Genomic DNA, 21,862 nt, shown 5'->3' with positions numbered 1-21,862 from the left:
TAACTTCGCCCACTTTTATGTAAATTAATATTAATAGGTCCTCAAGTTCAGTTTCTGTAATATATACAAATAGGAAATAGTTTCGTATTTACATCATTAAGTTAATTAGGCTCTATAAAAAAAGAACAGCTTTCCAAATTAGTGTCGTATGTACAGACAGCAGAGGTGAGCTCACGTCCTTGGCGCGGTCACACTGACAGTGTAATGTACACTAACCATCACCCCGGGTCCCCCAGGCCACCGGCCCCGCATGGCCAGGCACGGACGAGCAGCGGGCACGATTTTTCCGAGCAAAAGGATCCCACTTCGGGCTTTTCTGCTCTCCGGGACCCGGCAAGGAATAGTGCTTGTTTCTCGTGCAGCACACAAGTACCACAGGGTCAATTTGTGTAATGTACACTACCAGCGCTCTGTGGATCCCGTGGAAGGCACAAGACCGGCACAGATCTCGTGTTTGAGTCGGTGGCTGCTCTGCACGGCTTCTCCCAGGCGCTCCTTGGCGGTGCACACCTACAGCGGCACGCGGCTGCTCCGGCCCCGGAGGGGCTGAGTCCTCCGGAGAGCCCCGGTGTGAGCGGAGGGACCCAGCCCGGGTCACACGATGCTGGCCAGTTCTGTGTTGTCCGACTCCGAGCTGCTGTTGCTCTCCTCCCTGGGGGCAAAGGGTTGGGGAGGAGGCATGGAGTAAAGCCTTAGTCACGGAGCAAGGCCTGCCTCTGAGCAGATCTCTGCCGTGGAGCAGAGGAGGCTCTGAAGGGCTCAAGAGGGACGGCACCGCCTTGCGCAGTTCCCAAACGAGTTTTCTTTAGCAACTGGGGCAGATTCCTGTCGATCTCAAACACTTCACGCCATTTCTTTGGAAGTCGGGATTGGAAAAACAAGCCAAGCCTTCCCTCACCCCACCACCCACAGGTCCAAGAATCCTCCAAGACAAGTCACAGGGTGTCCCAACCTGTCTGGGCCTGATCCTGCCCCCACACACCCCGCTGGCGTGCTGTGCTCACTACCTCCGTAGCACAAACTGACACTCACCTTAAGTCCTGCAGGGCTTTTTTGTTTTTCTTCCTCTTGTCCTCGTCGATGGGGTACAGCTTGAACAGGAGCAGGCCCAGCAGGATCAGCCCCACAGGCACAGCAGACACCAGCATCTTCAGGGTGAAGTGCACCTCGCTGGGCTGGGAGCAGCCCCGGGTCTGGTACCCTGCAAAGCTGCAGACAGAAAGGGACCTTCAGGCAAAGGAAACAGTTTGTAGGAGGCGAACCTGACCTTGCAAGGAGAGGTTTGGAGCCACAACTGAATTTACACATCCCCCACCTCCCTCCCAGCCCTGGGTGCAGAGGTACAAGTCTTGCCTCCCTCCCTCCCTCCCTGCCCCTCGGTTCCCATGCAAGAACTCACTCTAAGCTGAGTGTGGAGATGCCCAGGGACACCCCAGAGGTAAACTTGGTGAAGAAGACATAGAAGGAGAAGAAAATGGCTTCATGGCCATGGGAGTCAGGGTGCTGCAGCTTGAAGTCATCTATGACATCTGGGAGCATGGACCTGTGCAGACAGCAGGATGGTGAACACCAGGACTGAGCCAACAAAGCATTTCCTCTCCCTGCTGAGAGGATTTCCCTCCGAGTGCCTCATCTTGGGCTGAAAACATTGCAAAAAACCCTCCAAAGGATTTCGAACCACTCCGGCAGGCCCTGGAAGTACCTTGCCCAGCTCTCAGGGTGCAGTGCTGAGGGCACCAGGACCTCACACTCACCAGGGCAGGAGGAAGGCGGCCGCAACGCTGATCCCAGCTGCAACAGCCACGATGTAGGTGACGATGAGGTTACTGCCCAGGACAGCCACCAGGATGAGGAAGGGGATGGCAGACTGGACAGGGAACAGAAACCAGGATGGCGTCAGCAGTGCCTGACCCAGACTCCTTGGCCTTTCCCCTTCCCTCCCCTCCGTGCCAGCCCTCTGACTGCAGGGATGGCCGGGGAAGCAGTGGTGCAGCCTTCCTCCCAGAGCCCCACCGCAGGCATTTCTGCTGGCCTGGGCCACATCCACGACAGCGCAAACAGCAGGATGAAGGACAGGCACCAGCTCTGGGCCCTCTGAGGGACACAGCTCTGCTCAGCCCACATGGGAAACACCATCCTCAGGTGCACCTCTGTGCTCGAGGGGACCCACTCACCGTGATGCCCACGTAGACAGCTGTCTTCTTCCCAAAGCGAGTAAGGAACCACTGCCAGAGGGGAATGGTCAAGGTGGCCGAGAGCTATGAGAAAAGAAGGGGATTGTGGTGTCACATGCTGGCCACACTCTTCTCTGGGGGAAAAGCTCTTCCCAACAAGGAGCGGCTCCATCACGTTTCCAGCTTTTTCCAGCAGCTGATTTCCACATGCTCCAAGCTGGCACACAGCCACGCTGTCTGCTCCTGCCTTCACCCATCCCTCGCCTGCCTCTGCTCCCAGGAAGGAGAGCTTGCATTAGAGTGGGCGTGTGGAGCACCCTGGCACCCAGCACCGGTCCTCAGGGCACCCGGCCGGTGCCAGCACACCTGCCCGAACAGAGCGAGGGCCCGACTCAGTCCTTGCTGCTGGGAAGGGACTTGATCTTGTCAGTGATTCCTGCACACAGCATGGCCAAGAGCCAGGCTTCTGTGAGGACCTTGGCACCTTGGACCTTCCCACCCCATTGAACAGGGAGGGTGGGAAGAGCTCCCAGGGATAAGGCAAGCTGGAAAGGGCTCCCAAGGAGCTGTTTTGCTCCATCTTCCTGCAGTAAACACTGAGATCCTTTTCTCAAGGCAGGGGGGAAGGGAGATAAGTGGCAGGATTTGGACAAAAGGCCCCCACGGCTCCTGGTCTCCCCCGTCTCTGGCCGCCTTCACAGGGGAACAAAGGCCTCGCTGTTCCTGCCAACCCGCCTGGCCTTTACAGGACATTTGGCATCTCTTTCTCCCTCCCCTCCTCCCAGGGGACCTTCAGCCACTGTCCCCATGGCAGACCATCGCAGCCCCACGGCCTCCCTCCCCTCAGCCCATGCCAGGTCCCGGGGAGAACCCACAGGATCCCTCAGCCTGACTCCCACCACAGTCCCAGCCCCGAGGGGCTCCAGGACAGGGCCGTACGCACCATGATGGCCAGGAGGATGTTCTGGAACTCGTTGCGGAAGCCCAGGGTGTAGGTGCAGAAGAGGGCGAAGTTACCCTCCAGCAGCTGTGGAGGAAGCAGGCAGCGGTTAGGTGGGGACCGGCACCCCAGCCACCCCGGAGGGATGCTCTCCTCCTCACAAGGCTGCACCCAAAGCACAAGCAGGGGAAGAAAGCGGCCATTCACCGACCCATCCGCTGACCCATCCGAGGGCACGAGGCCACATCCTTCCTCTCTGCCTGGGGCCGCTCCAGTTCGTTGAGCTGACACCTCACATGCTCCCAGCCCACGGGGATCCTACTTGGGCCCTACGCTGCTCATCCCCCAACCTTCCCCAAGCTGTGCTGCTGCTGTTCCCTCTCCCCAACCCTTCAAGCCCGGCTGTGCTTACCATGAAGGCCAGCGAGGTGAAGAGGAAGCCGGCGATGAGCTTGATGTAGGCCCCGTGGTTCATCACCAGCTTCAGCCCCCGGAAGAAGGAGACAGGCTCATCCGACTGGAGTTCAGAGGACTCTGGGGAGCAGAGCAAATCAGCCCATCGTTAGACCCACTGAAACAGCACCCTTGGGTGCAAGGGGGGCAGTGCCTCACGCCTGCTGCTGAGCACCCTGCCCAAGGCCCTGCCCACCCACAGCATCTCCCCCCAAGGGAGTCAGGGACTCACACACGGAGGGGAGAAGATGGCCTGGCTGATTCGCCCAGGATAAGCAGAGCTGGTTGTAAAGCAGAGGGAGGGAAGGGCAGAAGCTACTGGACTTTGGATATCACCTCACCCTGGGATGCCCCAACTGGCACCAGCAACCTTGGCCAGGCAAAAACTTCACCAGATAACCTTTATCTCTGACAGTGCAGAGCAGAGAGCTAAGTCCTCAGGGCTGTGCTCTAATGCACCCGGGAGATGCTCTGGCCTCCTGCCCACAGTGCTGCCCTTCTGCAGCGCCTTCCCCAGCCAGACCTCAGCTCTACCTGCCCCTCTCCTCTGGGGCTTGACCCACAAATGAGGGACTGAAAGCTCAGCCAGGCTCCCAGGGAGCCCCTGGCAGGAGCCACAGCATTCCCATGAGTTTGGAGTGTTCCAGCATGTCTCAAGCCTCACCTCTCTTCTCCCGCACGCCCACCGACAGGATCACGGCGCAGAGGATGTAGAGTCCCCCAATGACCCCCGCAGCGATCATGTAGGCATTTCTCTGTGCAAGAGAGGGGGGAGCAGTGAGGGAAGGGGCTCGTCCCAGAAGCCAGCCCAGTTGAAAAGGCAAGGAGAGTATGGCAAGGGCTGCCAGCAGGTCCCCCCCAGCTTACAGTGTCTGTGAGCGACCCGGTGTTGCGGGTCATGTTTAGCTCCTCCATGGCCACCGAGGAGTTGGTCTTGCCGAGGAAGAGGGGGCTCTCAATGCACGGAGTAATCACCTTGCCCACGATCTGGCCCTGGATGGCAGTGCCCAGCACGGTGCCCAGCACTTCCACTGTCATACCTGGAGGGAGAAGCCAGCAGGACTGAGCACAGCCCTTCAAAACCTTGCAAAACCCTTCTCTGCAGCAGAGCTTCCCCAGCTGCAATTCTTTGTGCTTCACCAGGAGAAATAAGCCAGCCCAGCTCTCCTACAGTTCCCTCCAAATCGCCAAGTGATAAAGCCATGGGGAAGGAGAGTGTCTGCTGGGGAAACCGAGGCAGGGAGAGAGGCCATGACTTGGTGATGCTGCTCCCACTGCTGTATGACAGAGCAGAAGGAAAGACTCAGAAGCTCGGATCCCCCATCATCTGCTCCGGGCAGGTGGCTGTAACAGGGACCACCTCCCCCACCAGCCTAGCTCTTCCCAGACTAGGTAAGGATGTCTGCTGGAGGAGCTGGGGAAGAGGAACAGCTTAACCAGCTGCAACTCAAACCCTGAATGATGTTCATCACACACCATCCTTGGGGTGGGACCAAATGAGCCCTTCCAGCAAGGCATGTGGAGGAGGATCATCCCCCAGTGAGAGCTGCAGCAAAGGAGCTGAGCGCCGGCTCCCCCCAGCCATGGTGAGGAAGGGAAGGAAATATTCTTACGGTAGGCAGTGGCTGAGTCCCGCTCACTCTGCTCCCTGCTGATGAACATGGTCAGCGCCGAGTAGGGCACGTGGAAGCACTGCAACAGCACAAGGAGAATTACCTCAGGGATGGTGGGAACCTCTGCATAGTTCAGCAAGGGGAAGGCAGGATTTGTCCTCTTCATCCCTCACCCACCGGCCCTGGTGCGTGCAGAGCCCAACTCACCGTCACAAGGGTCTGGAAGATGCAGTAGAAGACAAGGTACCACATCACTTGGCCTCTGGAGATGTCCGGCACAAACCAGATGAGGAAGTAGGAGATGACAGCAAATGGGGTGGAGAAGATGATCCTTTGGGAAGACACAGTGTCAGCCTTGCAAGCACACAGCGCCTGGGTAACCCCACCAGCCCGGCTCTCCCCACTGCCACACACCCAGTGGGGTTCAGGCATCTGATTTTGGGGGGTCCTGAGCTGCCCCAGGGTGGCCCACCCTGCTCCAGCACTTGGACAGGAGGTGGCTGCCACAGGGGCGATTCAGACCAGGCTGAAGGCACCAGCTCAGGTCTCACAGGGTGGGAAGAAGAGCTTTATTTGTAAAAACAGACATCCCTGCTTGGATGGAAGAGATTGATTTGCTCCTGCCTTCGGCTTCCACCCCCGACCCCGACCTCTCCCCCAGGCAGCACTGCTGTGTGTTCAGCGGGATGTAGTCACCTCTCTTGTCCCGGCAAGGGCTGGGGAGCAGCCAGGCAGCACAGCCCCGCAGCCAAATGCCTCTCACCAGCTTGGCTTTGCTGTCAGCCCCCCCCCCCCCGAGCCCTGGTCTTGGGGTCACCTCCGTTCTGCTGGCAGGGATGGGGCAAACCACCAGCCAGCAGCAGGCTGGCTCCTTCTTCCACCCCTGCTCAGCTTCCCGGAGCTGTGGGCAAAGGGACACGGGACGCAAAACACAACAGAGGATAGGAAGGGATTGCTCAAGTGCTGGCAGCTGTCCCAGCAGGACGGGCCAACGAGGGTGATCACAGCGAGAAGCCACTCAGAGCATCTCCCTGCTTCATCCAGCACATCTCATAACCCTTGTCCTGCTGCATCCCAGACAGGGAACAGCCCTACCCTGCACCGGCAGCCCGGGGACACCACAAGCACCCAGATCCCCCCATCACTCGGGAGGGCACGGAAGGAATTCCTCTTCCTGGAGGGAAGCAAGCCAGGTGTCGAGGTTGCATCCACATCTGTTTAGGAGACGAATTTTGCTCAGGGATTTACAAGCACCCCACGCTCCACAAACTAGAGGACAGAGGCCGCATCCTGAAATGAAGCCAGCAGAACCGGACACGGGACAGAGCCACACAGGGTCAGGGCTAGCCCTTCACCGCTCGGCTGCCAGGGTACAGCCAGATCTTTCCGTCTGGGCTGACGTACAGGACGCAAAGTTTAAATTTAAAGTTGGGGGGGGGGGAGTCAGAGAGCGAGAAACTGAATCACCATGGATGGAAAGCCGGCAGAGGCTTGCACAGGACCCAACACATGCACATTTTTCCAAGCGCACGTCACCCCGGTGGGGGGAGGAAAGGGGCGAGCCAGCCCCAGCCACTCCTCTCCCGCGCGCTTATCGCCACACGCATACGTGGAGCCAAGGGAAATTTTGAATGAGTCACCGCAAGTGCGCAGTGAGAACCATGTCACGCTGCCATGGGCGCCAGCGTGTGTGGGTCGGGCATGCCAATCCCCCCCTCCCTGCTCCACCCCAGCACTGGGACCTGGGTGCTGAGCCTTGGCCAAGCAGCTCCTGGCAGTGGTAGACAAGTGACTGCGAGTTACCCCTGACCAGGCAGAGGTGATTAAGACGCTTGGAGGAGGCCGCCGCCGCAGTGACGCGCTCACCCGCTCATTGGCCACGGCGCGATGGTGTGTTCCTTTGTGCCACGGCTTGCACACCCCTTCCCGGCCCGGCAGTTAACCGTTTGCAAACGGCTGCTGCCCCGGAGAAGGAAGGTCAAAGCCAGGGCTTTTCAGTCACCAACACATCAACAAAAAGTTTAGTCACTGGAAAGTCTGGAGTGGTCAAGGAAACGGGGAACTGCTCAGGGCTGGGGACAGAGCAGGGTCCCCAAAGCCAGGGGAGAGGAGGCAGCAGCCTGTGGATGACTTGCTGGGACAAAATGTGCCAAAATTGTTTCAGAATGAAAGAACTGAAAGGGAGAGAGGTCATTGCCCCCGGGGAAGGTCTCCTCTCCCTTCCAAGGAGCCAGAGCAGCCCTGAGCTTTGAGCTAGAGCTGCCGGCAGCCGGCTGGGGCTTGGCCTCGCAGATCAGACCTTTCAGAGCCCGGCAGAAACTTCAGACAATAAAGCCTCACACCCAGGGGGGTTACACAGGGTCACCTCACAGGTGCCGAAGGTTGGGGTCAGGCAGCAGCCTCTGAGATCGCCCTGCAGCTCCTGCCTTTGCACACAGGGAAACTGAGGCAGCAGCAAGCAGCTCTGCAGCCACACCAGGCTGTGCAGCCCCACTGCGACCAACAAACCCCGAGTTTGGGAGCTTTAAACTCAGCTCAACTCCATTCGAACTGGACTCAACAGTTTGCCCTTGAGCCATGTACAACAGCAGCAAGCTCCACGCAGCCAGCTGCCCTGGCACTGCTGAGGGGCCCAGCACAAGTCAAAAGCTCCAGCTAATTTTAACGAAGCAGGAGCCGTTTGGAGGAATGCAGCCACTCCATTCCCACCCCGTCTTGAGGGCGAGAAGTTAGGGAGAGCGGAGCGGCGGCGGCCATCCGAGCACGCGTGGCTCCCCCGCACAGCCCTGCCCGGGCGGCTCCGCGCAGGCAGCCCTGCTCTAATCTCCAGACCCCAGACCCTGCCACACGTGTGGCTGCAGAGAAACTATTTCAGGCTGCGTGTGGAGCCTGGCTTTAACAACAGCCAACTGCCGCTGCCCAGAGCTATTCCAGGAAAGCCCAGAAACAGAGGGTATAATCTGCAGGGGAAAGGACCGCGTCCCTCTAACTCCACTTCCCTCATTGCTGCATTGTATTTCAGCAATCCCGCAGGCACCCAGGATGTGGGTTATTTTAGCAGAGGACACGCAGCCATGTCCCCACTTAGGCATTAGCACCCTGCAACGCTCCATGTCCCGCACAGGGGCAGGTTTTACAGATGTCCCGAGTCTGCCCTGGGTGCAGGCAGGAGCCTTTTGGGGCTTTGCAAACCCCTTCCCAGCCACTCCAACTCCCTTCTGCACCCCTTCACACAGCACCCCGCTCCCAAGGGCAGCAGAAGAGCCCACGCACAGACACCCAGATCCATGACAGCTCTTTTCCTGTCAGAAGAGCATCCTCGTGACCGTCAGCCAGCACCCCACCGCCGCGTGTCGACCGCTCACACCCCCAGCCCTCCTCCCTCTGGGTGCGAGGCCACCTGCTCTGCTGGCAGCGTGGCCCGGCCACTGGCCAGGGCTCCGCGACCGCCACGGAAACAAAGTCCAACATCGGAGCGTGGCACTGGGGCAGCTCTCAGGGAGGCTGCAGCTGCTGCAGGCGCAGGGACACAGAAGAAAGCCAGCTCCAGCTCATACAGGCACGACTTAGGCTCAGAGTAACAGGCGCAGACTTGAAGCCCCAGCTTTTGGCAGCACCTTGGGCTTTTTGGGACACTTGGCATCTCATCCGGATGAGATAGGGCATCAGTATGTCCTGCCCTGCAAACCTCACGCCAAGGGACACCCAAGGCTGACCAGAAGCGCTGTGACACATCAGGCAGGGATGCGGGGTGCTACAGGCGGCTCTTACCAGGGCATCAGGCGGCCGAAGCGGGTCCATGACGTTTTGCTGATGAAGAAGCCCACCATGGGGTCTGTGATGGCATCCCAGGCTCGCCCCACAAACAGGATGATGGAGGCATAGAAAGGGTCCAGCTGCAGGAACAAGGTCTCACGTGAGGGAACGCAAACCCCCGTGCCCCCGGCTGCCCTTCCCGAGCTCCTCAAAGCCCTCCCCAACCCCACCGGCATTTGGGAGCAGGGGACAGGTCCCTCGGCCTCTCCCCCTCGTACCGCGGGATGTGAGGCGCGGTCCCTCCCACCACGCTCCTTCCACACCAAACTCCTGCCGTTTCGGCACGGATCTCCCCCAAACCCACCCCACGGCCAGCACGAGGCCGCTCCACGGGCGCTTCTCCTCGTGGCTTCACTCCCTTTTTCACACCGACCCGGAACGCTGCGGCTCCGTGGGACGGATCCCACATCCCACAGGACCGACACCACGAACCCGTGTGACGGCCTGGGGAACCCCGGCTGCGCGCCTGGAGCCAGCCCGCTGGAAACCCCCAGCCCGCGACTCCGGGGTGACCGATTCCACCCCCCCCCCCCCCAATCTCCCCAGCGGGGGCCGGGGCACTGCTAAGCCCCGGGCAAAGCGGCACCGGGGGCTCCGGCCCCCCCATCGCTCCAGCCCCGGCCCCCCCCCGCCGCTCCCGGCCGTACCTGCGCCACGTCCAGGAGGTAGATCTGGAGGAAGAAGCCGAGCGCGCAGCCCGTGATCTGGTAGGGAGCCCCCCCGACGGCGTAGCACAGCTTGCTGCACACCGACAGCCGCTCCCGGCTCTCCTGCAACCGGGCTCGGCGTTAGAGTTACCGGAGAACACCCTCACCCCCAAGCCGACCGCCCCCAGACCCCCCCCGGAGCTCACCCTGCGGCGGGGCTGGCGGCAGGCGGGCGGCAGGAGCCCCCCGGGCCGGGCCCGCTCCGCGCCGCCGCCCCCGGCCATGCCGTGTGCGATGAATGGGGCCGCGCCGCCGCCCGCCCGGGCCTTGTACCGGCACCTCCCCGCCCCGGGAGGGGCCGTACCCGCCCCGCTCCCCGCCCCCCCCCCCCCCCCTCCCCGCCTTCCCTCTCTCAGAGCAGCGGCCGCCGCCGCCTCCTCCTCCTCCTCCTGGCCCGGCCCTTCCTCCAGCCCCCAGCCCCTTCCCTTCGTCCTGCCACCCCGCCGGCCCCATCCTTCCTCCACGTCTTCTCTGTCCTCCTCACCCCCCACCCCTCACCCCCACCCCTCATCCCCCCCATTCCATCCCCACCCCCCAACCCTCCATCCCCATCCCTCAACCCCCCTCCTCATCCCCCCACTCCATCCCAGCCCTTCATCCCTTCCCTTTCTGCACCCCCCCACCCCTCCATCCTCCCCCCCAGGTGCCCCCACTGATGCAGAGGCTACAAGGGCACAGGGCTGGAAGAGGCACCGTCACCCTCCCTGTCCCACGGGTTCCCAGTGGCACCAGCCAGGGGGGGTTGGGGGCTGGAGACCCTCAGTGCCAGCCTCAGCATGGCCCCACTCTTACCCCCCCTCCGTAGGGGGCTGTAGTGGAGCAGGAGCCCCCCAACATCAGCACCCATGGCCTCTGGCTGCTGTACAGCAGCGCCAGCAGGTGACAGTGAGTCCCAGCACCTCTCCCTGGGCCACCGGCGGTGTGTTCCCCCCCCCGGACGGCCACATGGGCGCCGATCCCAACCCCTCTCAGCTCTTTGCCCACCAATGGGCACAAGTATGCCCGTGCCAGTGCCATGTCACCACAGTGACAGCCACCGACTCCGCTCGGCTCAGGCCACTGGGGTTCAAAGATCACCCCGAGATGTGCCACGAGATGCAGCTGCATAGCGGGGCTGAGCCAGCGTGGCCAGTGTGGCACCCGGTGCCATCGCCTGATGGCCACTCGGAGCTGCCCTGGGACGGGGACAGGCAGGGAGGAAAGGCAGGACAGGCAGCTGGCACTGAGCAGGGACCGAGCAGGCGTTGGGGATGAGCGGGGTGGGTGGCTCCTGGCATGGAGCAGGGGCACAGCAGCTCTGGGAACTCCCCGGTTTCTGGAGAGCTGGGCCCGTGTCACCGTTGACTCACGGTTTCCGGCCCCTCGTACGTCTGCAGCGGGTTCCCCCGGCGCTGCCACGCGTCACAGCCCTGCGCCTCCGTCACGCTGGACGCTCAGGGATGCCACTTGCTGGGGTCGGGGGGCCCGTGCGAGCCTTCAGGCTGTCCAAATTTGTTCAGTGACATAAAATACTGCGAAACAAGAGGGAAGTAAAGTGCGGGCAATGCCACTCGCCCGGAGAGTTGGGCAGAGACCTGCCTCTGGCTCCTCACCCCGCTGTGCCGTGCTGGCTCGTGTGCGTCTGGTGTGTGACACCCCGATGTGAACTGGAAGCCCCCCAGTAAAACAGAGCCTTGTGTTGGGGACGGGCTTGTGCCTACATCTCTTGGCACACTTGTGTCATGAGTTGGACGGGCTCTGCTCTCCCTGAGCATCAGAGCTCAGGCGATTGAGATGAGCGTTGTGACCCTGCGCTGCAGTGAGCAGCACGAAGGCTTTGAGGGCTCTTGGTTTTGGGGTCTGTGCTGCCTCCTGTGCTGGGTGTTCGAGAGGTGTGTGGCCATTCAGCGTGGCTGTGGCCAGCTCGCTGCTGGCTCTGGGTGCTGGCGTGGAGCAGAGGGCCCTGGACACCTTCTCCCTGGGGATGACCATGTCCCCGGGCAGCAGCAGTGTGGCCGCTGAGGACATCCCCCCGGCTTTGTGTCCCTGTCTGAGCCCAGTCCTTCGCCATCCCCAAAGCACAGATTTGGATACCCCGAAGCGCTCTGCTCCCCCAACACACGTAACCAGGGATCTGCGGGGGAGGCATGTTGGAGTCAGCACCCTCCAGGCTCGATGTGGGGTCCCTGCTCCGTGCCTCAGTTTCCCTTTCCACAGAGAAGGCCTCATGCACAGGAGCAGAGGGGTCTCCTTTGGTGGCACTTGCCTGCCCGGGGAGGGGGGAGAGGGGGCCAGGACTCCCTGCAGACAGTGGAATCTCGTCCTCAGGTCCTCATTGTGCTTGGACCCAGCGCTATTGCTCTGCTCCCTTTGTCCCAGGGGCTCCCCAGTTCCTGATGCTTTTGGCATTCCTGTCCTTGAGTAAAGCGCTGAGAAGCTGCCTCCTGGGCAAACACGGCTTTAGGGGAACAATGAGCCGCCCTTTGTGCTGGAGATTGTGCAGAAAGACCGCAGATAGGGATAGCTCTGCCTTACATATGAAATAGGAGAAGTAGAAAGGCCAGGATTTCCCTGGATTAGGAGGATTTTCTCCCCCAAATCTGGTATTGCACAATTTCCGGTGGGGGATTTTAGACCTTCCTCCCAAACAGATGCTCCGGGGGATCCTCAGACTGATAAATGAGCCATCAAAGGCTGATCCCAGTGGGGATGTCAGTGCAGCAGCTCCCGCCAGGCTTGGGGACCCTCGGGACCCCACAGTGGTTGGGGCTGGGCCATCCACAGGGTCACCTTTGGCACCAGTATGATGGTTTTATGGGCAAGACCAGAGCTCCAATACCCCACTGACGGTGATGCTACTCCATCCCAGCCTCCCCCTCCCCGAGCTGGGGACACCATCCAGTCTGGGGGTGACTCTTCAGGGACCGGGACCCAAATGCTGGCCCTGGAGACAGGGATAGGGATGGGACCTGCTCCAGCAGATGATGGCTCTGCCATCCTTCCTGCCACCCACGTCTTCCTGCTGTTGTGAAGCCAGCACAGCCCAGAGCAGGAACTGAGCAAGCGTGAGTGCACCCGAAACCAGACAGCCCTGCCAGGCTGGGCCACCCGGCACAGGGAGGACGAGCTTGGGGACACATGGCAGCGAGCCCATCCCGGAGTTGTTGGGGGGCCGTGGATTGCAGGCCAGCCCCAGTGGGGCTCCCCAGCTTGGGGAGAACGCTTGCCCGTGCGCTGCAGAGCTTCTCCAGGGCTCAGGGTCTCTGCTGGCATCGAGCAGGATGTGCCAGGGGAAAAAATGGGTCTGGGAGGGGTGAGGAGGCAGCAGGGCGGGAGCAAATGGTGCGTTTTCCTTCCCCTTCTCTGGACTTCACTGCCTGCTAAATTCAGAGCGGGTGGCTGCACCCCCAGGGCACTGGGCCTGGTGTGACCAGGCAGCGAGCGCTGTCCCCGTGGGGCTGGGCAGTATCTTGTGGTGCTCCCGTACCCCGTGGGGACTCGGGCAGGCGTTTCACAAGAGCCCAGCCAGTCCCCATGGCCGCTGCCGGACAGCTTCACCGGGACAAAGGGAACGTGTTGCATGGCAGCACGTGGCAGCCGCCCTGTGCTGCCCAAAACTCTCCAGCGTGGGACCCTGGGGAGAGTGTCACGAGGCTGAGGGGGACGAGACAGGGCTGGGGTGTATTGTCACAGGGGCTCACAGCCTCCGCTGTCCCTGGGGACCTCTGCGGGGACAACAGGGTGACTCTGCTGCTGTAGCAGGCTGGGGACAGATGGAGGCAGAGCTCAGGGTGCCCCTGGGGACACCCGTTTGGCTCGGGGTGGCTGTCCACTGTAAGGAAGCGCTTTGGGGTTGGAGCTTCAAAGTCCAGCCCTGCTGTCAATGGGGATCCAAAGGGCACGGGGGCCCCCGGGAGCTGCCTTGCATCATGTGCCGGAGCTTCGCCAGCCGCCGGCCGGGTCATGGCAGCTCCCGCTGAGCTGTGCCAGCGCCGGGGGCACGTGCTCAGTGCTGGCTGTGGAGCCGTGCCAGCGCCCTGCGACTTGCGGGGTGCGGCAAGGTAGGGGCCTGACCTGTGGGTGGTTCCCCCCAGCCCTGTCACCTGCGGTGCCACAGCTCCCCGGGGCGCTCACCCACCCACCCAGCCAGCCCTGTTTGCGCAGCCCTGCTGGCAGCGAGAGGCTCTCGGGTCCTGTTTGCCGAGCGCCTGGAGAGGCCGGGATGAAAGGGCTGTGCAGCTCCTCCAGCCCTCTCCAGCGGTGCTTTTGCACCTTCAAAGCATCCAGAACCCCTTGAAGCCAGGACAAGCTCCTGCCTCTCCCTGGGAAAAGCCAGAGACACCCCCGAGGCCAGCAGGGAGGAGAAGGAGACGTGGCCGAGAGCTACAGGTTGTAGCAGCCTTTGCTCCTGTGCCCGGGGATGCTGGTGTCGGGGCAGTGCCAGCCATGTCCCCAGTCCTGTCCCTCCGTCCCTGATGACCCCAACGGCACTGGGGCAGGACGAACCTCTGCAGCCTTTAATGTTGACAGGACGATTTGTTTCCTAAAAAGACAGAGAGGACTTCCCCGTGCTTCCCGAGGAGGACGAAGGGCTGGGAGCAGCCCTAGGGTGGGAGAAGCCTGGCTGGGGACACCCTGGGGACAAGCCCAGGCCTCCCAACCTGGCTGGGGACCAGGGCCAAGGCTGGGACTGGAGCACAGTCCCAGAGCTCCTGCCTCAGCCCCATGGGCATGCAGGTGGGATGGGGATGCTCAGGGCTCCTCTGGACAGGCCGTGAGGGCATGTAGGGTGCTGCAGCCATTGCGGGGACCCCACGGCACCCTCATGGCTGGGAAACCGCAGCCCCACGCCCAGCACCCTCCCGCTGCACTGACCCAGGGGCTGGCAAAGCTTTGCAAGCTCAGCTGCAGCTCCTGCCAGCAAGGAAAGGTCCGAGGCGGCCCTGGGGCACCCCACATGCTCGGGGACCCTGGGGACAGGCAGGTGGCACTGCCAGCCCGGCTCCTCTGCCGCCCTCCTGCCCTCTCCCGGCTTGGCAATGGGGAAACTGAGGCACGGAGCTGTGGGCAGCGGCAGCACCGGCCCCCCTCGGCGCTCCCCGCCGGGCCCTGCTCCAGCTCAGCAGACCGGGGCCGGGGGTGCCCCGGCGGGTGTGTGGGGGGTGTCCCCCCCGTCCCCGCGGCCCCACGGGCCGTCGGTCCCTCACGGGCCCCGGTGCTGACCGAGTCCAGCAGGTGGCGCCCAGCGCCCGCCCGTGGCGGCGACCGGAGCCCGGGGCCGGCGGGGGGGACGGGGGGTGCGGGGGGAGCGGTGCTGGACCGCGCTGGGCAGCGCTGGGGTGTGCCGGGGCTGGGCTGGGCTCAGCTGTGCTGGGATGTGCTGGACCATGCTGGGCTGGACTGGGTTGGGCTTTGCTGGGGTGAACTGCGCTGCTCCACACAGGATCATAGTGGACTCTGCTGGTCCATGCTGGGCTGCACTGGGTTGTACTGGGCTGGGCTTAGATGTGCTGGTCCATGCTGGTCATGCTGGGCTCTGCTGGGAAAAGCTGGACTGTGCTCGGCTGCACTGGGTTGTACTGGGCTGGGCTTTGCTGAGGTGTATTGGACTCTGCTGGTCCATGCTGGACTACACTGGGCTGTACTGGGCTGTGATTTATTGAGGTGTACTAGGCTGTGCTGGTCCATGCTGGGCTGCACCGAGCTGTACTGGGCTGTGATCTACTGAGGTGTACTGGGCTGTAGTGGTCCATGCAGAATCATGCTGGGCTTTGCTGGGAAAAGCTGAACTGCACTGGGCTGTGATGGTCTGGGCTTTGCTGAGGTGTACTGGGCTGTGCTGAGGTGTACTGGACCGTGCTGGTCTATGCTGGGCTGCACTGGGCTGGGCTTAGTTGTGCTGGTCCATGAAGGACCATACAGGGCCGTGCAGGGCTCTGCCGGGGCTGGGCTGCACTGGGCTGTACTGGGCTATGCTGGTCACTCGACTGGGGCTGATTGCTCCCTGCAGGGCCAAATGCTGCCCCAGCCCCTCCCCCCCCCCCCCAGCTCCCAGTGCCCCCAGCTGGGGCAGATCCTGCAGACCCGACCGCACTGGGTGCCAAAGGGAGGGTGCTGGGGCTGAAGTGGGCTAACGCCCGCTGCTGGGGGGCACCTGCTGGTCCCAGGTGGGCAGGTGTGTGCCTGACGATGCCAGGGTCGAGGCGGAAGCCTCACTGTGTTTTCACAACTTTTATTGCCCATCCCGGAGGGCCCTTGGCGGTGGAGAGAGGCAGCATCCCACCGCTCCCCGAGGACACAGCGTGTCTCTCCGGACCCCCAGGCTGGATGTGCCAGGGCCAAGGCTGGGGCCAAGGCGAGTTTGGGCAGCAAGGCTGGGGCAAAATGCTGGTGGTGGGAGCTGTGTGTGTGTGTGTGAGGGCTCTGCTGTCCCCCAGCCCAGCCCCTTGCTCCTGGCTTTGCTCTCGGACGGGTGACACTCTCAGCTGGGCCTGCGAGGGCTTGGGTGGCTGTGGGGGCACCCCCGTGGGAGCACCCTGGGCGGGATGCAGATGCTGAGGTGACCCCGCTGCTGGGGTTGGAGCTGCTCTGCTGCCCGTGTCCCCAGGGAACAGCCACGCAGCAGCGATGGGCGGCTGCGGCGGAGGGTGGTGGCCGTGCCCCAGTGTGGGGAGCCCAAGGGGAAGTGGGGGGACACCCAGGCGGGGGGGGCTGGGTGGGAAAGGGCACCCGGGGGTGGTGTCTGGCAGTGGGTGACGCCTGGCTGTGACATGTCCCCATTTCCCCTGATTGTCATTGCGCTCAGCCGAATGTCCCCAGGCTGGTGGCACAGGGTGGCCCCAGCCAACATGTTCTTTGCAAGAGTCCTCCCTTGGCGCTTGCGGGGGGGGGAAAACCCCGGCCTTTCAGACGGGCTGAGGATGGCATCAGGAGGTGGTGGGACGCTCTGGGGGGCAGCGCACGGGGGGGTGGCTGGTTAATAGCCCCGTTAGCATCCCCGTTAGCAAGACCGGGGAACCCGGGCCGGTGGGGTGAGGGGGGACCACGGCATCCTTCACACCGTGCCCCCCCGAGGGGGCGGTGAACAGGGTATATCCCCGCCCTCTATGTAAATCTCATCCAGGCGATTGGCGGCCGGGCGGGGCCGGGCGCTGCAGCCAGACTATAAGAGCGGGGGGGAAAACAATGCACCCGCCGTCCCGGCTCGGTGGCTGGTGCCGCCGCGACCCTCAGCGCCGGGCGAGGTGGGTCCGCCGGGGGTTCCCCCGCCTTCATCTATGGGGCTGGGGGTGCCCCTTCCCTGAGCGGGGCTCGCGGATCGTGCTGGGGGGCAGTGTGTGTGCGCGCCCCCTTTTCTTTCTGTAGCTCCCCCTCCATCCATGCCGAGATGGAGTTTGACTCGTACCAACACTACTTCTACGACCATGACGCCCAGGAGGATTTCCACCGCTCCACGGCTCCCAGCGAAGACATCTGGAAGAAGTTTGAGCTGGTGCCCACGCCCCCCCTCTCCCCCCTGGGCCCCCCCGGGGCGGAGGAGCGCTCCGGCTGGCTCTCCCGCTATTGCCTGGCCGGGGAAGAGCCGGAATATCTCATCGGGACGGGGCAGATCTTCGGGAACCTGAGCGCCTTCATCCTCAAGGATTGCATGTGGAGCGGGTTTTCAGCCCGGGAGAGGCTGGAGAAGGCGATGACAGAGAAACTTTCCACGGGCACGCAGCGGGCCACCCCCCACAAACCCTCCTTCGCGCAGGATTTGGGGTTCAGCAGCTCGGTGAGCGAGTGCGTGGATCCCGCCGCCGTCTTCCTTTGCCCGCTGGCCGAGAGCAAGATCCCCGCATCCTCGGGATCCGAGGGCCAAAGCGATTCTGGTAAGGGATCCCTCCGGCTGCGGGCTCCCCCCGGGCCGGCCCCCTCCAGCCTCGCTGCAGCCCGGCGTGGAGGACACGCGTGTCCACACATGTGCGTGTCGGGAGCCTCCCAGCGCCTTTGTTGCGGCTCCAGGCGAGCCCCAGTCCCGGCCCCACGAACAAAGCGGCTCGGCTGCTCCCCCCCCGCGGGGCTTCTGCTCGGGAAACCCCTGGCCCTCGCAGGAGGGGGCGTGGGGGTCCCCCCCCGCCCGCTGCGTGGGGTTTGGTGGCCCATTTCGCTCGCCACGGCCCCCCAGGAGCCTCGCGGGCAGGTTGATGAGGGGCAACTTTGCCCCTCACCGTGCAAAGTTTGTTCTTTTTTTTTTTCTTTTTTTTTTTTTTTTTGCCGAGCGTTGCAGCGTGTTTTACCGCCGGCTCGTAACCTCGGCTACTTCCCTTGCCCCCACACCCCCCCCCCTCACAGGGCCCACTCGAGTTTTCTTTGGGACAAAAGGCAAAATATTCCTTGAAGCCGGCGGGTTGCGGAGCTGCGGCCGCTTGTGTGTCCCCCCCCCGCCGCGGCGGTGGCTCAGGGGGATGCGCAGGAACATCCCGCATCGCCCTGGCGCGTCGCAGCCCACCCCGGGGCACGTCTGCTTGTCCCGCGTGGGCGAGGGGGTGTGTTTATACAGAGTGGGGGGGTCGGGCAGGAAAGCAGATGCCTCTTAAACCTTCCAGCCAAGGGCAATGCGGAGCCACCCCCCCCCCTCCCCGCATCTCAGGCCATAACACCTATTTTCAGTCCCTATTATTGGCACAATCACCCCCGCCGCGGTCTCCCCAGACCCACCCGCGGGGGGGGGGGGGGGGGGGCTGTTTCCCTCGCTCCCACGGAAGCCGGACTGACTCGGTTGCCCGTGGAAGCGCTGACGCGGCCCCTTGACCCCGTTAATAAATCTGCCGGTGGCAACGACCTGCGCCGGTGAGTCACGGCGCGGGACGGGGACTTAATGCCATTAGGAGCGCGGGGACGGTAAGCGGGTCGCGGGCGTTAAGAGGCTTAATCCGAATTGGGGGGTAGGGGGGTGGTTGGAGGGATGGGGGGGGTCGTGGGGGTCCCGGGCTCGGTCCCGATCCGGATCCGGCCGCGCCACGTGGGCGCCGAACAAAAAGCAACAGATTGCAAACAATGAGAGGGCCGGAGCTGATGGACAGGGGCGGGGGCCAATGGGGTGGTAAGGCAGCCGGCCGGCACCGCCAGGCGGCCAATGGGAGAGGGGGGGGCTCGGGGGGGCGGGGCCCCGCTGTCCGACTTTTATTAATGAGCCGTTGTGGGGGGTGAGTGTGTGTGTGTGTGTATACACACACGTGGCTGAGACCGGACGGGTTGTGACACTGATGAGCGATACCGTCGGCCTGTGTAGGGGCAGCGGGTGCCCTCTCCCAGTAGCTCCAGTAGCAGGGTGGCCCCAGGGGTGTGGGTTGGGGACCACAAGCAGGAGCGTGCCCTGGAGCCCTGCTCCTGCGGCCACCGCCTTGTTGCCGGCGGGGTGGGGGCCAGGCCTCTGCTCAAGATGCTGGTGGGGGTTTGAGCATCTTGGGGGACTTGTAGTGAGCGGTTCTGCTTTCCCCCAAAATCTAAGAAAAAAGGTGAAAGCGCATCCCTAAAGCGAGAGTGATCGCGGGCATCTCTGGAGCCAGGTCACCACCCTGTCCCCAAGGGGCTGGCTTCGTGCCACTGGGCTTTGCTGCGTGGGGACAAGCTGCAGGGACAACAGGCAGGGTGCTTTGGGTCTAGTTGTTGGGTCTTGCTGTTCACAGCTCTGATAACCTCCCCCTCTGCTGACTCCTGGGCTTTGAGGTTCACCGAGTCTGCAGGAGGGACCCCTTCAGCTCTCCCTCCCCCCCTGCACTGCGGGGGACTGTCCCCTCTGTCCCCGGGGAGCCTGGCCTGAATGGGGCTTATCGCTTGTGAAAAGTAACAAGTCACCGAAGTGGGAAGCTGGAGCCAAGGGGAACAAAGGGCAGCTCTGCCCCCACGTCCTTCATTTACAATTCCAATGGGCCATGAAAGCGCCAGATCAGGATGAACTTTGGAGTTAGGTCCCAGGTCCCCAGCATCCTCCTCCTGTCCCCCCCCCCGGGCAGGTGGGCTCGGGTGTTTCTTGCCTGATGAGCCTTTATCCTGGACACATGTTGCTCCTGCTGCAGAAGTGAGTCAGAAGTAAAGCCCCATCCCAACTTCAGGGGATTGGGGGTACATGAGTGTGGAGGGAAAGCTCCCCCACCCCCACCCCCCCATGCATTAGAAACCACAGAATCCGTTCTGGAGGTCACCGAGTGGCTTTGCAGCGCGTGAACAAACTTTTGTGGGATGGCAGCAGGGAGATCCTCTGCAGACTGTGGGGTGACCAGGGGGTCCCAGCTGATGCTGACTTCTGGTTTGTGTTTGTTTTTTTTTTTCTGCATCTGTTTTGAGCAGAAGGTGAGGAGATTGATGTGGTGACGGTGGAGAAGAGACAATCGCTCAGCCTGAGGAAGCCAGTCACCATCACACTGCGTGCTGACCCCTTGGACCCCTGTATGAAACGCTTCCACATCTCCGTCCACCAGCAGCAGCACAATTACGCCGCCCGCTCCCCACCAGACGCCTGTCCCCCGCCGGAGCCGCCCCAGCAGGATGAGGATGAGGCCCCGAGCGCCGCAGAGCCAGCCCCTGCCATCACGCTGCCTGAGCCTGGCTTGCTAAAAGCCGGCAGCAGCCCCGGCTCTGACAGCGAGGACGTGGCCAAGAGGAAAAACCACAATTACCTGGAGCGCAAGCGGCGCAACGACCTGCGCTCACGCTTCCTGGCCCTGCGGGACCAGGTGCCCGGGCTCGCCAGCTGCCCCAAGACGCCCAAAGTGGTGATCCTGAGCAAATCCTCTGAGTACCTGCAGTCGCTCATCAGTGCCGAGAGGAGGATGGCGGCCGAGAAGCGGCAGCTGCGGCTGCGCCAGACCCAGCTGCTCAAACGGATTGCTCACCTCAAGGGGCACTAGCACCCCACGTACCCCCCACCCTGGTCCCCATGACCCCTGTCTCCCTCTCAATTTGCACATTTTTTTTTTGGTTGTTTGTTGAACTGCTGGCCCTGGGGGCTGGAGCATGTGGCAGTCCTTGCATGTGGGGTGGCGGTGGGAAGGGGGCCAAAGCAGGGCCCCCCCTTTATGGCATCGCCTGGCTGGGGCTGGCTGCTTGGCACCAGGTGTTGCAAGATTTTCCCCTGTCCCCGCTGTGAAGCTTTCTTAAGTGACCGCTTTGATTTGCGGGCTCAACTCCATTCCCCCTCCCCTGCACCCCTCTCTGCCGTTTGCCACCGACAGCATCTCTGGGAGCTACCCCAGGCGACCATTTTGCCCTAAATATCCCCAGCAACCGTGGTCTGCTCTAGCTCATGGAAGCAGGTGGAGGTGGACACGGAGAGCCCAGTGTGGGGCTCGTCTCCAGATGGGTCCCCATGGAGGTGGTGACGGCAGGGTGTCTCTCACCAGGGTTAACAGCACCCCGTGGGCAATCCCCCTGCTCGGCTGGACCGTACCTCACTTTCTTACCACTTCACGCAGTAGCTTGTCTTGGATTTTATGTTCTAGAAACTGCTGCTGTAACTGCGAGTCTTATACTGGAGGCTGTGTTTTTATACTGTATTTTTGTACCACTTTTTGAGAAGTATTGGTAAAGAGTTTGCTTTTTTTATATATATAAAAACTTTTTTTTGGAGGGGGGTTCCTGCTGCACTTTAGGGAGATCAGGAAGGGGCTGGCTCCTGCTGGACCCTTGAGCTGAGTCCTCGCAGAGGCCAGTTCCCCCCTTGCAGCTCTCCAAACCACCCGTTTGCAATAACAGGGGGTTTTTCCCCCTTTCCCATCCTTCTGACCCCCTTTCCCACCCTTGTGAGCACTCCCCCCCTCACCAGCAGCCACTTAAAATCCCCAGTTAGGCTTTGGGCTTTTCAGGGAGCCTGGCTGGAGGGGGCAGGTTGAGTGCACAGGGGGTGCTGTCTTTGAGGCTTCCCCCTGCTTGTGCCATCCTGCTGCCCAACCTGCAGTGGGGTATGTGGGTGACAGTTCACTGTCCCCTCCCCAGGATGCTGGCAGGGGTGGCCCCACAGGATGGCACCCTTGGGTCCCCGCTGACCTGCTGAGAACCCTTAGAGTTAACACTGTGGTCGGATTTAGCACTTTCTTCATTACCTCACACTTCATAAATAAATAAGTTTGCAACAGCCTGGGTTGGCTTTTTCCATGTAGATGGCTGTGGGTTTCCATGCATCACATCACGATACTCCTG

At 62.3% G+C, this 21,862-nt stretch overlaps 2 protein-coding genes across 2 annotated transcripts; one reads left to right on the top strand and one right to left on the bottom strand.

Annotated features, from left to right (window-relative positions):
• Nucleotides 1-9,959, bottom strand: MFSD2A (MFSD2 lysolipid transporter A, lysophospholipid). Its single transcript, XM_074925880.1, has 14 exons — nt 9,850-9,959; nt 9,644-9,766; nt 8,952-9,076; nt 5,388-5,511; nt 5,181-5,259; nt 4,435-4,607; nt 4,232-4,322; nt 3,527-3,648; nt 3,118-3,201; nt 2,175-2,258; nt 1,755-1,867; nt 1,400-1,543; nt 1,033-1,209; nt 1-652 (listed from the first exon to the last, which is right to left on the bottom strand). Exons 1-14 carry the CDS (start codon nt 9,925-9,927, stop codon nt 595-597), a joined length of 1,575 nt encoding a protein of 524 aa, XP_074781981.1. The 5' UTR covers nt 9,928-9,959; the 3' UTR covers nt 1-594.
• Nucleotides 9,960-16,887: 6,928 nt separating this feature from the next.
• MYCL (MYCL proto-oncogene, bHLH transcription factor) lies at nt 16,888-21,800 on the top strand. The gene is made up of 2 exons (XM_074925881.1): nt 16,888-17,553; nt 20,015-21,800. The coding sequence occupies exons 1-2, from the start codon at nt 17,070-17,072 to the stop codon at nt 20,572-20,574; spliced, it is 1,044 nt and encodes a 347-aa protein (XP_074781982.1). The 5' UTR covers nt 16,888-17,069; the 3' UTR covers nt 20,575-21,800.
• The last annotated feature ends 62 nt before the right edge of the window (nt 21,801-21,862 follow it).

This window comes from Athene noctua, chromosome 24, assembly GCF_965140245.1.
Source record: "Athene noctua chromosome 24, bAthNoc1.hap1.1, whole genome shotgun sequence".
Taxonomy (NCBI): Eukaryota; Metazoa; Chordata; class Aves; order Strigiformes; family Strigidae; genus Athene; species Athene noctua.
This window is presented reverse-complemented; position numbering and strand designations above follow the sequence as displayed.

Coding starts and splice junctions, on each gene's coding strand:
- MFSD2A (XM_074925880.1), bottom strand. CDS start 9,927: ATGGCCGGGGGCGGCGGCGCGGAGCGGGCCCGGCCCGGGGGGCTCCTG. Junction 1,544..1,754: donor GCCGCCTTCCTCCTGCCCTG/GTGAGTGTGAGG, acceptor CTGTCTGCACAG/GTCCATGCTCCCAGATGTCA. Junction 1,210..1,399: donor ATCTCCACACTCAGCTTAGA/GTGAGTTCTTGC, acceptor TTCTGTCTGCAG/CTTTGCAGGGTACCAGACCC.
- MYCL (XM_074925881.1), top strand. CDS start 17,070: ATGGAGTTTGACTCGTACCAACACTACTTCTACGACCATGACGCCCAG. Junction 17,554..20,014: donor CGAGGGCCAAAGCGATTCTG/GTAAGGGATCCC, acceptor TGTTTTGAGCAG/AAGGTGAGGAGATTGATGTG.